This window comes from Anoplopoma fimbria, chromosome 21 (assembly GCF_027596085.1).
Source record: "Anoplopoma fimbria isolate UVic2021 breed Golden Eagle Sablefish chromosome 21, Afim_UVic_2022, whole genome shotgun sequence".
Lineage (NCBI taxonomy): Eukaryota > Metazoa > Chordata > Actinopteri > Perciformes > Anoplopomatidae > Anoplopoma > Anoplopoma fimbria.
Window position 1 is genome coordinate 19,748,046 of NC_072469.1, and position 14,288 is coordinate 19,762,333.

At 40.4% G+C, this 14,288-nt stretch overlaps 1 protein-coding gene across 3 annotated transcripts in view; it reads right to left on the reverse strand.

Moving 5' to 3' along the window:
• The window catches only part of myripb (myosin VIIA and Rab interacting protein b), a 102,272-nt gene that overhangs the window by 12,115 nt on the left and 75,869 nt on the right, over positions 1 to 14,288 (reverse strand). For all 3 annotated transcript variants that reach the window (XM_054622986.1, XM_054622985.1, XM_054622983.1), the window contains exons 5-8: positions 3,597 to 3,677; positions 2,465 to 2,562; positions 2,004 to 2,084; positions 1,129 to 1,290 (exon numbers count right to left, since the gene is read on the reverse strand). In XM_054622986.1, coding sequence (XP_054478961.1) covers positions 1,129 to 1,290; positions 2,004 to 2,084; positions 2,465 to 2,562; positions 3,597 to 3,677 — 422 coding nt within the window. The remainder of the gene's footprint in view (positions 1 to 1,128; positions 1,291 to 2,003; positions 2,085 to 2,464; positions 2,563 to 3,596; positions 3,678 to 14,288) is intronic.

The window sequence follows — 14,288 nt, forward strand, 5'->3', positions numbered from 1 at the left end:
CAGAGAGCTGATAAACAGAGCCCGTCCCATGGTGGGCCGAGCAGCTGAGGGGATCTCCTCGTATTTCGCGGGACTTTGATCTTCGCTGAGTGAAACAGTGGGAAACAGAACGGCGATGTCAGGGGAGCGCAGCTTTGATGCTTTGCTCTCACATGGGATGATGACAAATCTCCACGAGTCCCTGCATACTACAAGCACAAACCACCGCCAGGTGTGCGTACATTGCAGATTTGTGTGCATGTGTCACTGTGTGTGCCATATATCTCTATGTGTTCCTGTAATCTGGGTGTCACCATATTGTGTGTTCTTTTCTTAAACCTGGAACATTTAGTGAAACAGGTAAACTATCTTTGGATTTTCTTCTGGCTCACTCTATGGTATCAATCAGGATTGGCTCATATTTGGTTCAAATCACATTGCAATATTTCTGCTTTGCTTTTGCCTACTTAAAAGGGAAAATGCACTGTTGACACTTCAAACAATGGAAAAACAGTTAATAGCCATGGAGATGGGGGTCAATTTGTCGGTTGGTGGTCAGTTTCTATCAATCTCGAGGAAAATATTGAAACTCTCTTTCATAAAACTCGGAGAGCCACTGCAAGTGCCTGCCAAATTTATACTGCAAATATTATGAGTTCATACAAGAATTAAATGTGCAACATTTTATGCGGGTCAGTCCTCTTACTGCTGGCTTTTAAATACAACAGCTACAAGATCCACAGAGGACGTCGGGAAAAGAAAGAGACTAAATACAATGTGTAACGAGCCCACATCGTCCCCACATATATGTGACCGGGTACTACTAAAAAGTTAGGGATTTTCTGCCAAACACAACATTCCTGTGTCTTTTAAACCTGGCAAAGATCGGCGGCTGGTCCACCCAGGGGAACACATTCCAGAAAGCAGACAGAGGAAGATTATACCATATGTTCTGTGAAATGAAGTGAGAACACCAAACCACCGTTCTTTAAACACATGGTGCACGATGGAAGAACAAATGCTTCTGGCCCAGACTCAGCAAGTCTGTACCCGCCGACACGATGGGGCACTTGTGTTTTGACTTCAACGGTTATGGATGGTATTTGTTTTTTTGTTCTTTTTAGAGTTGGAGTGGAGGCAGAGACTGACCCAGAGAGAGTAGGAGGTTTTGTGGGGGTCCTGTGGTCCTGTGGAGGAAGCTTGAGGCTGAGACGGAGAGGGGAGTTCACTAGACTGGATCAGGGACTGAGGCTGAGGCCAGACAAAGTCATACTCTGTTTGCATTTCTGAACGCTTCCTCCTCTGGATGATCTGAGAAGGAGAGGGGGGAGAAGAAAGTGAAAGACAAATAAGTTAGAAAGCTGTGAGCTATGTAAAAATAAAGCAAGCTTTATTAAAATAAAAAATAATAGGAGTAATTGCAAATTTCAAAATGAAAATGCAACTCAATAAGAGCATTTTACATCTACATTGAGGCATGAACAATCTGCTATAATGAAACTTTATAACCAATAATCCTGAATATTCATGTGATGTTATGTACCAGCAACCTGAAAGCAGAGCTAAAATGTTTTATTTTCTCATTTCACCTTTAAAGACTTGATGGCCAACCAATGTTAATTAAAACTGGGAAGCAATCACACAACTTCAAACTTTACTTTGTGTTAGCAAATTACAATACTCGATATTAAAATTAAAGGGGTTGTCATTTGAATCCTAATTCAAACTAGGATATCATATCCAAAGCTGATCTCAATGTCAAAAGAAGAAAATAACTTTAATTCCTCGTGTTCCTGTGCCCTCTCTCTAACAAAATGTAATATTAATGCAAATTATTTTATTAAACATTATATTGGCCTACTGATCTGTCAGTCAAACTGTCAAAATGAAGGCAGAGGTGGGATATTGGTTGATGTATTACATTTTCTATTATGTAGTGTTCATTTACATTTGAATAAGGTTAACTACACTTTCATATATAAGGAAAAAAAATAAACAGACAAATAAAAACTTACTCAACCTACTTTTTGTACAATTGTTGTGGCAAGTTCCTCTATGAGCTCGTCTTTGTGGTCCTGCAGATACCGAGCCTCATTCTGCTTCTCCTGCACTCACACACACACACACACACACACACACACACACACACACACACACACACACACACACACACACACACACACACACACACACACACACACACACACACACACACACACACACACACACACACACACACACACACACACACACACACACACACACATATTGGTTCAAAGTGACTGAATTACCAGCAGAGGGTCTGTGCCGACAAATAACCATGACTGCATCCCGCTGATACTGAGAGGAGAGAAGCAAGAGGCCATGACGGAGAAAGCGGGGATTTAAAAGAGGGGCAAATGGAAAAGAGAGGAGGGAGACAGAGAGAGAGAGAGAGAGAGAGAGAGAGAGAATGAAAGGGTGTAGAAACAGAGGGATGTCTCACCAAGCTGTCACTGAACTCCTCCGCCTTAGCGATGGCCTCCTCTATAGCCTCCTCAGCAACACGCAGGGCGACTGTGAGCGTCTCTGCCATACTGTGTCCTGATATCACACACATGAGCCACACATAATCATTTCTGAGATATATTTCACCTGTGCTACAACCTCTTCATCCCCTAACACAGATTCCTGCCGCTCTTTTTAATCTCTGATCAGACTGTTGGCGATCAAGTTGCATAATGGGAAATTTAGGTGGCAGGTTTTGACAAGGAATAGGGAAAATGTGGAATAGAAAATATGATATCTCTGGATCTGGGGCAACAATTTCTATACTTTTTGGCCATTGTGATTGACAGTGTTAAAGTAGAGCAATGTTAAATGGATGGAGAACTTTTGCTCTAAACTAATTGTATTCCTAGCTTCCCTAAAAAACAACATTTATTTATTCCTGAAAGCAATGCAAAAGAAAACAATGCAATGTAGTATAAGCTGTCCATTTGAAAAGGACAGTTTATTGAAAACACAGATCCTCCACACACACACACACACACACTCACACACTCACATGCAGTGTTTGTTTGTGGGCTTCTCAAGATCTGCCATTATCTAAATTGCATATCTCATTGCATAAACAACTCATTATTACTGGCAAACAATTGTAATAAGCTCCATCGTTAGACGGGGGCTAATGTGGTCGTTGGCATTTTTATATTTGTGTATGAGGTGGTGGGTTTGCACAGTAAATAGCGTGTGTCATGTGCATGCGTGTCTAAATGTGCTGTCTGTGGTGTGTAGGAGGCTATCATTTTATCTGCGTGTGTGTGTGTGTGCATTTGTTCGAGGCGGCATGTCAGTGGTTTTATGTGCATATTATGGATTTATGTGTGTGTGTATGTGTGAATTTGAATGTGTGTGCCGTTTAATGATCAAGCAAGAAGCGCTGCTCTGTGTTTCAATTCACTTAAGTGTCCTCACACACATCCCCTTTGCAGAATGGTCTTTATATTTTAAGGCAACAATTAATGAGCAATAAACATAACAGCTCAACCTTTTAAGCAAATGGAAAAGGGGAGAAATGCTTAAAAAAAAATCAATAAGACACAAAAACTGTGCCTGTTCATCAGCACTTCTCTCACCTTCGCTCTGTTTGTAGAAGGCGGAGTCGCTGCCACAGATGCTGCCATCGTTGTCGTTGCTTCCCTCGTGAACGCTGCTTTCTAAAAAGGGGGGGAACAGAACGACAAATGAAATCTGAGGATAAAGGCCATCAAACTGACGGCTGTCACAGATAACACCATAATTATGTAACTGCATATTCTTTTACACTGTTGCCACATTAAAAGTAGGTTACACTGCACACAATGCCACTAAGCAAACCCCTTTTTTGTTCTCTTGTCAAATGTATTCCCAAGTCCATTTTGTCAATTTTAAAGTTTTGTCACGTCTTCTTGGTGCCTTTCCCTATTGTGCATAAATAAACCAACAGAAAAAGAAACAACATGACAGTTAAAAGAAAATGATACTTCCCTTGCCTTTCAAACTAATCACATACTGACACATATCATAGGCATATTCTCAGTGCACATGAGCATCACTGTGTAGCATGTTGTTTTCTTTATAGCTCATTCAGGCCAAGTCTCTTGTGAGTTAGTTAGTTCTATATTTGTATCTTTTTCAAAAAACTACAAACTCCGGAGTTACAGCGAAGGGACATTCTTGTCACCCATACTGGTAAATTTGTGATTATAATTCTGAGACAGGTCTACTTAAAGAGCTGTGAAATCCCAGAGAAGATGTAGTGGTTGCAATATCTCTGCCTTCAAAACCACATATTCCCTTAGTGGCCCATTAACTGCTGTTAAACATCTCTCTTGTGGTTTGCATTTATTGTGTGCCGGCTCATGGTCCAGCTGTTAAAATGAAGTGTGTAAATGGACATGCAGCTTATTAGGAAGACATACTGTCAGATAGAGCATGCAGGAGAGACACCAGACCACCAAGGTAGAATATAACACAGGAATGAGGGAAGTAAGTCCTCTAACTGCACACACTCCAGGTACATTTCCATTTCATCCCCTGACCACAGCTCATACCCACTCTCAAACATGGTTGCGCCAGACAAAACACAAAGAGCACTCTGGCACCGTTTCAACCTCTGGTCCCTACTTTAGCTCATTTCCATCCACAAACAGAGACAAAACCAAACCAAACCTATCCCAAACCCAGGCCTTGTTCCAAAGTTTCAGCCCCGGCTGCTGACCAAACACAAGCACAACCAAACTCCATGACGCCTGTCCTTGGCCAGTCGCCTCACCTCCAACATTGATCTAGTCAACCGGGTCCTGTTGCTACTCCTGTTGGATAAGCTGCAGTCTTTGGCTGAATGCACAGAACCAGTTGACTGGGGGGGGGGGGGGGGGGGGGGTTGGTGCAATTCAGTGACTGTATCACTGCCAGGAATACCCGGCGATCACTCTTCTACACCACAATGTTGCCATTGGATGCATTCTTGGTATCTCCCACAAGCGAATACCGAGTAAAATATATATTTTTTTCATTAAAAAGCAATAAACTTAATAGAATGATTTCAGATGGGGTGACATGGGCCCAACACATGAAAGTATAGTCGGGCAAACAAAAACAAATACATCAAAATGCATTTTCTTGTTTTTCCCCTTTGACAGCAGCAGTAACACAGCCAGCTGTCAAATATGTAATAGTATTTCAGCTTTACTGCAAGATGAACTGCTGTTTGTCAAAGCACTGCAAAGTCTTAGTGCAGCGCCTGTAAGCCAGCAATCACAAACCCTCACATTACTTAACAGTGACACGCAGTGACACGTTATAACTAATATATTTTTCCACACATCTAACTACAGGCTTTACAGTAGCTTCATACCACCCTGTGTATCTGCATTCACAGGCCCAGTCCTCCCAGTCGCAGCATGGTGTAACAAGTCCCCAAACCATTACACGCTCCACCCGTCCTTCACTCCCAGATTTGTCTCCCGCCGACTGGAGCGGCGTTCGACAGAGCTGTACTGTTCTCGCTTGGTTAGAGCTGAATTATAGTTCCTGGGAGAGTGGAAGGTGACAATAGGTGGGGAAATTACCTGCAGCAGCTCAGGACAATGTAGACACAAAAGGACTGCTGTCAGAGAAAGTGAGCCGCTTCACAAGAATCACACACGGACCGGTGGGCAGCGCACACACACAAACACGCACACACAACACTGAGAAAGACGCACAATGAAGCTGATACACAAATGTACAGACTAAGAAAGCTCCTGAGGATCATCGCACACCGACTCCAGCTCACTGTTTACATGGCAACATCAACCTCTGTCACAACAGCCTGTCAGCAACTTGGCCATCTGTGAGATGTCCAAAAAAGTGTTTCTGTCACTTATATAGATGCACACTGCAGCAAGCAGTCCAGTATGCAGATCACCTTTCAGCAGGAAAATGTACTAAACATCATTTCATTAGCTCTTTTGTTTCATTTCGTTTGTCCGATGCAGTTTTCTGAGGTAACTCGGTATATTTACTAAAGTAAAATCAAACACTTTTGAGGCATTTGCAACTTCTTACAGGATTTCTGTTTTACACTATTTTGTACTTTTACCCAAATGGATTCCAAAGCAAAAGATCTTAATTTTTCCTCACATTATCTGACAGCTGAGGTTACATTGCTGACTGAGCTTAGTATGAGGCATTGGTATACACTCTATTTGTAACCTGTTAATATGTTAATCCAGGAGCGGTGTCAGAAATAATGCATGTGACCAGTGATAGAAGTATATAGATAATATACTTAAAGGTGCTATTACCAATATTTTTTTATATTAAACAAGGATAAAATGACAATGGCAATGCAATATTTTAGGCACAACTCCGGATTCAACATCTTTACAGCATTTTTAAGGTGACAGTGATCACTTATGGGGGGGGGCACCACATCATTATTTTGTTTGTCATTCTTTCCACTTACACCTGCTGTTCATCCAAGAGTCAAATATGACAAGGCAGCAGTGATACAATGACTAGTGTGACACAACAGAGTGATGCCTCTGTCCTTAATTGGCCCTGAATGGCACTGCTGCCTTGTCATTACAGAGATGATGGATGGTGTGTGTGTGTGTGTGTGTGTGTGTGTGTGTGTGTGTGTGTGTGTGTGTGTGTGTGTGTGTGTGTGTGTGTGTGTGTGTGTGTGTGTGTGTGTCCCAGTCCAATGCATTCCTTCTCAAATCCAACTTGTGTATTTTCTCTCCATGACCATCGTCTGACCTTTGTCCCTCACCACTTGCCATTCTTCCTCAGGGTTGAGGCAGAGGAAATGGCTCAATATCGCCATGGTAACCACACAGACGACAGCGGTGGACTGCATCTTCAAGGGCGTGCGTCTGAGTGAGTGTGCATTCGGGAATTCTGTACTCTGTTATTATTACGAGCAAATTATTTTTGTTTCACAAGAGTTTTTTTGTGGAGCATTATTGAACACAATTCAGACACTCAAATAAAATGGGTAAATATCGAGAACTATAGGGAGTTATTCAAGATACACCTATTGATTTAAAAATCACTAAAGAGAGTCCACAATGCAGCTCTATGGCTCTAAAACATATTTGATTCAGTAAAGACCAAACAAAACTTGTTTTTGTCTCCAACAATCCTTCTGTCCTTAAACATTGATTATTCAGTGTTGCGTATAAAACCACTTAACACCTAACTTTATCGCTACTACAAAATACAGCTACACAGGCAGAACTTTTAATTTGAACTGTTTTTATTTGAGTCTTTGTAAGCCAATTGATTGGATGCAGTTTAGTTTGTCCGATTCACCTGAGCTTCGCGCCTCTAAAGTGTGGGAGGAAGTTGAAGCACTCAGGGGAAACTAACACTGATACACGGAGGAACATGAAGCCTCCAGACACTGAGGTGTAGGAGCCTCAGGTGAATGTGGACTCTCCTTGTTCTTCTTCCTCAAACCGAGGAAGTGGCAAACTTTTGTCTCTCTGGAAGCTTCTCCTTAGAGACTTGGGTCAGATCTTGATATTCATTCACCTTTTCAGCGCAATACTTTTTCTCTGCCTCAAGTTGCTGCTGATGGGCGTCTTTTTGTTGCTGCAGCCGCTGACTCAGCCTCAGTCTCAAGCTCCTTTCTTTCTGGAGCTCGGTGGTGTTTCCCCAGAGACTTCTTCTCTTTGGTCACTGTCTCCAGCCTGATAGAGATATCACCGACCTTTTCCTCCTGGCAGGCAATATGCTGCTCTGCACCCTCGAGATGAGCCTTCAACACCTCCACCTGGGTGCTGTCTCACTGTCATCCAGCTGCTTGTTGGAGCCATGGGCAGATAGATTCAGCTTGAAGGTCATGAATTACTTATAATGTGACTCTGATCAACCTTTGTTATTGCAATCAGTGTTCTAAGTTTTCTTACTCTGAAAGGGTGTGTCATCTATAAAAAATATATCCAATAATATCCAAGTGAAGTGATTCTGCGAGATTCTCAAACATCATTAATCACTTAATCTGTGTGTATATGTTTAAGTTTTTTTTTCAAGCAGACATCTTGTAGTCATGCAAAGAAATGACCTCACTTCAAAGCAAAGGAGTAAATAGTGCGTCTACTCTTCAGTCTTATTGTAAAATTAGACCAATGAATGTAGAGTTGAACAATACAGTTTAAAGGGGCCAGTTGATGGAAAATCCTTTTGAAAATTGCACATTCAATGTAACTAAGTTGAGTAAAGTAGAGTGTCATAAAGAGAGAATATGTGGAGAAACAGAGGGAACTAACAAAAGACTGTATAAATAAAAGAGTCATTAAAGTTCCACTAAGAGCTAGCTTTCCTGAAGTGCCAGCAGCAGCAGCAGCAGGAGGAGGAAGGGGAGTCCAGACGGTTTCCTTTCAATTACAATGCAGCATCTGGCAGCACACACAGTCTCATAAACAACGTCCTCAGAACAATGGCTGAACTGACAGGATGTCTGTTTACATCACGACAAGCTGCGAGATAGTGGAAAGCAAACAAACGATTCGTTCGTCTCTTTTATTTGGGAGATAAGAGTTTTACTCGCCTTTAGTGGAGATGATGCCAATGTAATTTGAATCTGCCATAAAATGAAAATGGGGTGTTTTAGGATAGAACTGCCTTCCTTTGAAAAGAAGATTTTTTTAAATCCACAATACAGACAATTCAGGTTGTGCTTGCAGCATTTACATGTGTGTCTGTGTGCAGAAATGAATTGGCCTCAGGGCCAACATCGGCCTTCAAAGTTCAAATCATGGAGGTGGAATGTGTAATGAAGGAGCAAAAATGGCTTTAGTAATTAGCAATAGCTTTTAGTATTTAATTTTCACATTTTCATAATGCAGCTACTGTCACCTGCAGGACACAGCGCCTGACTTTGGATAATCGTTGTAGTGCATGAACCTGAGCAAGAACAAAGCTGCAGACAACCACCCAGAACGCAGCCTGGAGCAACAAAAAAGGAAAAACTAAATATCAACCCCACACAAACCACTGCATGAAACAAAGACATAAAAAGAACAATTTAGTAAAGAGCTCAATTATTGAAAGATAGGACCATAAACAGCACACATATTAGTGTAAAACAATGTCTGTTTCTCATATCTAACGCATTCTGCATGTTTGACCTCACATATGCCCAAATGCCACAAAAAATACAAAGTACCCCAAAGGGATGTGATTGTGAATGCAAACTATACAGACAATGTCCGGTGTAGCTGCTAAAGGTCAGAGTGTTCAGTACATCTCCTTCACTCGAAACCCATTTGTCCATGAACGCAGGCAAGCAGACGAGTGTGCATAGTTGTCGGTACCACACAAACAGAGTTGCACTTGCATTCTTGACAACAATGTGGTCCGAGCCCTGTAGTTTTTGACCGCAGTAGCTGTTGGCTCCTGTTTAACATTCTGCCCTCCAATCCCTGAAGACAGAGCACTGTACTCTGAGTCACCAAGCTTTCTGCTCAAGGAACACAGGCAACAGAAATGCTTTAAAATGTGACATTACGCCTGTGAGTGCAAGTAGTTGAGCCATTTTACATTACCGTTATCTTTTAAGGCGCTGCAGAAAGCCTTGAACGACTAAGGGGAAGTAAGAGGTCCATGTGTTTGTTCATGAACAGCAGTAGAACCAAGGTCACTGACTCACCAGATTTACCACATATAACCTACTGCATTGTAGTTCAATGTTGAAAGTTGAGAGCGTTTTAGGCTAAGTAACCACTCATTTGTACAGAAATGGATCAGCAGCATAGCACACAATGCTCACTCTTGCTTGACAAGTGGAATTCTCGAGCAGAATCCTCGCTTCCTATTCTACATTCTTGATTTAACCACAGTTATGAAACAATACTAGTTTTCATTTTAGTTTTCATGGAAACATTTGTGTTTCTTTAGCTTAAAGTAGCTGCATCCAACAGCTGGAAAAAAAAGAAATAAAGATGCTACAGCTAGAAAATTTTAAATAAATGGGAGATTCAGCATTTGTAACTGTTTGTTCAGCATAATTGCCCAAAGTAAAAGTTGGGCCAAGGAATGAAGTAGGATTTTAGAAACACATCTGCAGATTTGAAGGCAATCTGGGAACGGCAAACCCTAAATAAAGAAGGGAATTGTTTTCTTAAGAAATGTAAGTGTTCAGTCAGCACAAAACTGCATTGCTTGCCTTGAATTGGATGAAGAGGCAGCCGAAGGAGTTTGAAAAGTGGAAAATGGGTTCGTCAAATTACAAAATCTCAATCAGTTGTGTTGAACATTATCTTAACATAAGTATGAATGGGATATAATAGTTGGACAAAACTCCTAATGTATAAAACAATGTGGAAAATGTTTTGGTTTGAATAGAGCATGAGTTGAAAACTCAGCTGAAGCAGTAGGAATAGGTGGAAAAGTGGGAAAGGGGTAAAGGATGCTAAATATTAAGTAAGGAGGTACGGGGACTAAAATGAATACAAGCGTACTGAGAAGGAGTTGAGGTTTCCTTTAATTGTCTTTGTTGGAAAAAGGATAAAACATCAGCTGAGGTCTAAACCCTGATCAGAGCTTAATTATAAACACTAAACTAGCGATTAAACAATCGCTAATTTACTGTTATAAATGACATAACATTATAATTACATGCGATGACTGTTGGGGGCTTTAATTTAGAAAACAAGCCTTACCCTGAAAGGATACAGTTACAGTTAAGAAAAAAACAAAACACTACAATCTCGTCCTGTTAAGATACAGTTATCTTCTATGGTTTTTATTTTGAAAAAAACTAAAAAACTAAAACCATCCCTAGTTTCCTGTTAACATTCAGTGAGATATGGGGGTTTTATCCTGAAAAACAAACCACATCCTGAGTTACCTGTTAGGATTCAATTGCTCTATTGGGCTTTTATCTTTGAAAAAAACTGACTCATCCTTAGTGCAATGTTAAGATACTTTCTGGGGCTTTTATTCTGAAAAACTAGGTCCATTCCTGACAAAATGCTTCCAGTACAAATTAACCCTGAACAAGGATCCCACTAGCAAGATTGCAGCTTCTGTTAACAGTTTATATTTGTTTATTCTATAGTATTTGGGTTTGATTTCCTAACAAAACAGCTTATGAATGGAAAGCTCTTCAGCAGCTCAAAGGGAAGCCCACATGTCAGTCTTTGACTCAAGCTTATAAATGCAGCATAATAGTGACGGTCAGAAAACTGTATGATGGAGAAAAACTCTTGAATCAACTGATCCATAACAACAATCGGACCACCAAGTTTTAGCCAAAATCACTTGTAGTGGGAATACAACATCTTAACTCTGGACACGGACATACTGTATAAACTGATGCAGTCCATGTGTTGATCTCTAGTCATTTGTCTACTGACTGATTTTCTACAAATCCTTTAATTCACTGCAGCTCTGAGGAGGCACGTGTAGTCATCCAGGCACAGAAACACGCATGTGCAATACTCAAACCTGCAGAGCATAAAAACACAGGCACACCTAAATCACAGAGAGAAGGAGAAAAAAAATGCACTGGTGAAAGACTACTTTTTAGTTTTTTAATAATAAAAATTATAATTGTACGATAAAAAGAAAGACAATATAGGTGCTTTTTGAAACGTGTCTTGCTAGGTTTTGAAGTGCATAACTTAATTCCATGATGCCATCAGGTGTGGTTGAATCTCTATTCCACATGCACAAGGACATCATCTCTTCCTTTTGTTATCTTACTGAAAAGACGGCGGCGGTCACAGAAAGCTTCAAAAGACTGCACTGCTTTTCCTCTGCTTCTCCTCTCTCTCACCATCTCTCTCTCTCTAAATTTCCTCACCACAGAAAAACAGCATGTTTGAAGGTGATAATATGTTTGAACATTTCTCGAGTTACCGTCATCTCACTGGATAGGTGGGAAGCCTCTCACAATCATTTGGAGGGAAGTGACAGCAAACACAACAGGCAGGAGAAAAGTGGGACAACAGTAATCCCCGTTTGCAATGAATGAGATTTAAGTGTCAAAAAAATTAAAAATAAATTCAAGATTCCTGCTTTTTATACTTCATAACAGACTCATTGCATTGCATTCAATGGCCAATGTTATGATGCTATACCATTAAACTAGACTGGAGAGGTAAAGAAGGATGAGCAAAGCTTTTTGATGGAAGACATGTATTAAACAAATAGCTGAGTTGCTATTCAAATTTATCAAGGTGGAAACAAACACTACCCCTTGGATCAATTTAGACGCACAGCCAGGGTAAAATAATGGACCATTCAGAAATGTTTGCGTTAGTCTTAAAATAAAATTCTTGTCTAGAGCTCTGACTCAGTCCACAAGGAAACAAAATCTGCCTACTAGTGCCTTTAAGACTCACCAAGATAACCACATGACATATCATTTGTTTAATCTGTGCAAATATATTTAGAGTAAATAACCTTATTTTTTTTAATTTTTTTTACACTTCAGTTTTAAGCCTAGTGAATAGCGTACAGTAGTTCCAAAAATGTGCTGAGACACGTGTAATGATGTTATAATTCTATCAATTAATTTCATTTGAAAAAGTATGCTTACCTCAATAAAAATATATTTTTTTCTCCTTTAACCATTCTTTGCAACACCATTTACTGCTCCACTGTAACATTTAACTTCTAAATTTGAGTTTGTCGACACGTAGCCTTTTGTGCACCAAAGATTAAGAGTGTTTTAGTGCTACAGTGTTTCATTTATGTACGATGAGTAAACACAACCATTTAATTTCATGCTACACTGACATCAGGGCATTAATTACTAATTTAATAGGTACTCGGATCAGTGCTTGGCATCTGCCGATCCACTTAATGAGGCACTTGTATCAGTTAAGAAAAAAGCAAATTTCAGCTGTTCAAGCAAAGAAGTGTAATATATGGATGATTCTATTCAAATGTTTTCTTCTTTGAAATGTTACTTTTTCCTCTTTATAGGTGAATATGTGGTCACTGACACTTAAAATCACATCGAACATGCAAAGCAACACTCTATTTCTCTTACACTCACACACACACACAAACACACACATGTATATACACCCAGGGGACAGTTTGGTATTTGTACAAACAGGCCACACAGGAGCATTATTCCGTTCCACCGGAGATGATGGACAGGAAAGTATAAATCGCTCCCTCCTTGTTGTTGTCTTCCTGCTGGTTTGAAGGTCACACATTCTCTCCGGGGGACATGATAGATGTAAAAACAGTCACAGCTCTCTCACCGACTGTCATGTCAGCTGCCGTTTCACACTCGTACAGAAACCTATTTCACAAGCATTGGCCCCTTGGTGATAATAAAAAACATCAGCATAACTAGCACAAGTATAGAGGGATCCTATATATTTCACATATGCTGAAACAGTTAATGAGAATGTTTTTACATTCCTACGCTTTTCTGTATGCATGAAGAGAGAGGGCCAGTTTTAAGACTCTGGCAGGGTTTCTAGGCTACAAAATAAAAGCTCCTTTCCTTCGAGCAAAATAGACCAAGTGAGATGCTGCAACATCAGTGTGTTAATGAGCAACATCTTTATCTAATGATTCTTCTCTCCATATAGCGCTGATTTACATGCTGAAGTAAAATCTCATTATATTCTGTTCGATTGAAAGCACAGACGTCCTGATAGATCATGATAATCTCTTGCCGTTATAGGCTTGTTCTAACACTTGACATATCCAATTGTTTGCTGCAAAAGAGGTTTTAAAAAGGCCCTTTTCTTTCAAATAAATCAAAAGCCAATCATATATTTGACAGGTCTAGCCATAACTGTTTTGACATTATCACAATCCCTTTTAATTCAATCTGATATATAACAGGGAGGGGGTGGTTGAATGGATGAAGATAAACAAGATATTCTCATGTAAACACAAACAAGAATAAATATAACTTAAAAAATCTTTGCCAGCCAATAAATCTCAACGTTTCTCTTATGCAAGCCAACAATATCTGCTTTTACATTTATCTACACAAGCAACATACACACACACACCACAGTATATCCATAATATTATGGCAAGTCAGCTAGCCAGTTAGTGGGAGCGGCGTTGCGGGTATTTCAGAATTGGAAGCGGTTTAATCTTTTGGGCTCATATGAGCTGGGAGACCAGCAGCCGAGTCGCTTAATCCTTCCTCCTCCACCCCAGATGATGTAAGAGAGGAGAGGAGAGGAGAGGAGAGGAGAGGAGAGGGAGGAGAGGAGAGGAGAGGAGAGGAGAGGAGAGGAGAAAGTAGAGATGGATGATTAGGGGGAGTAAAGTGGGGAAATAAATCAGAAAACTGCAGGTTTTTGAAAGGA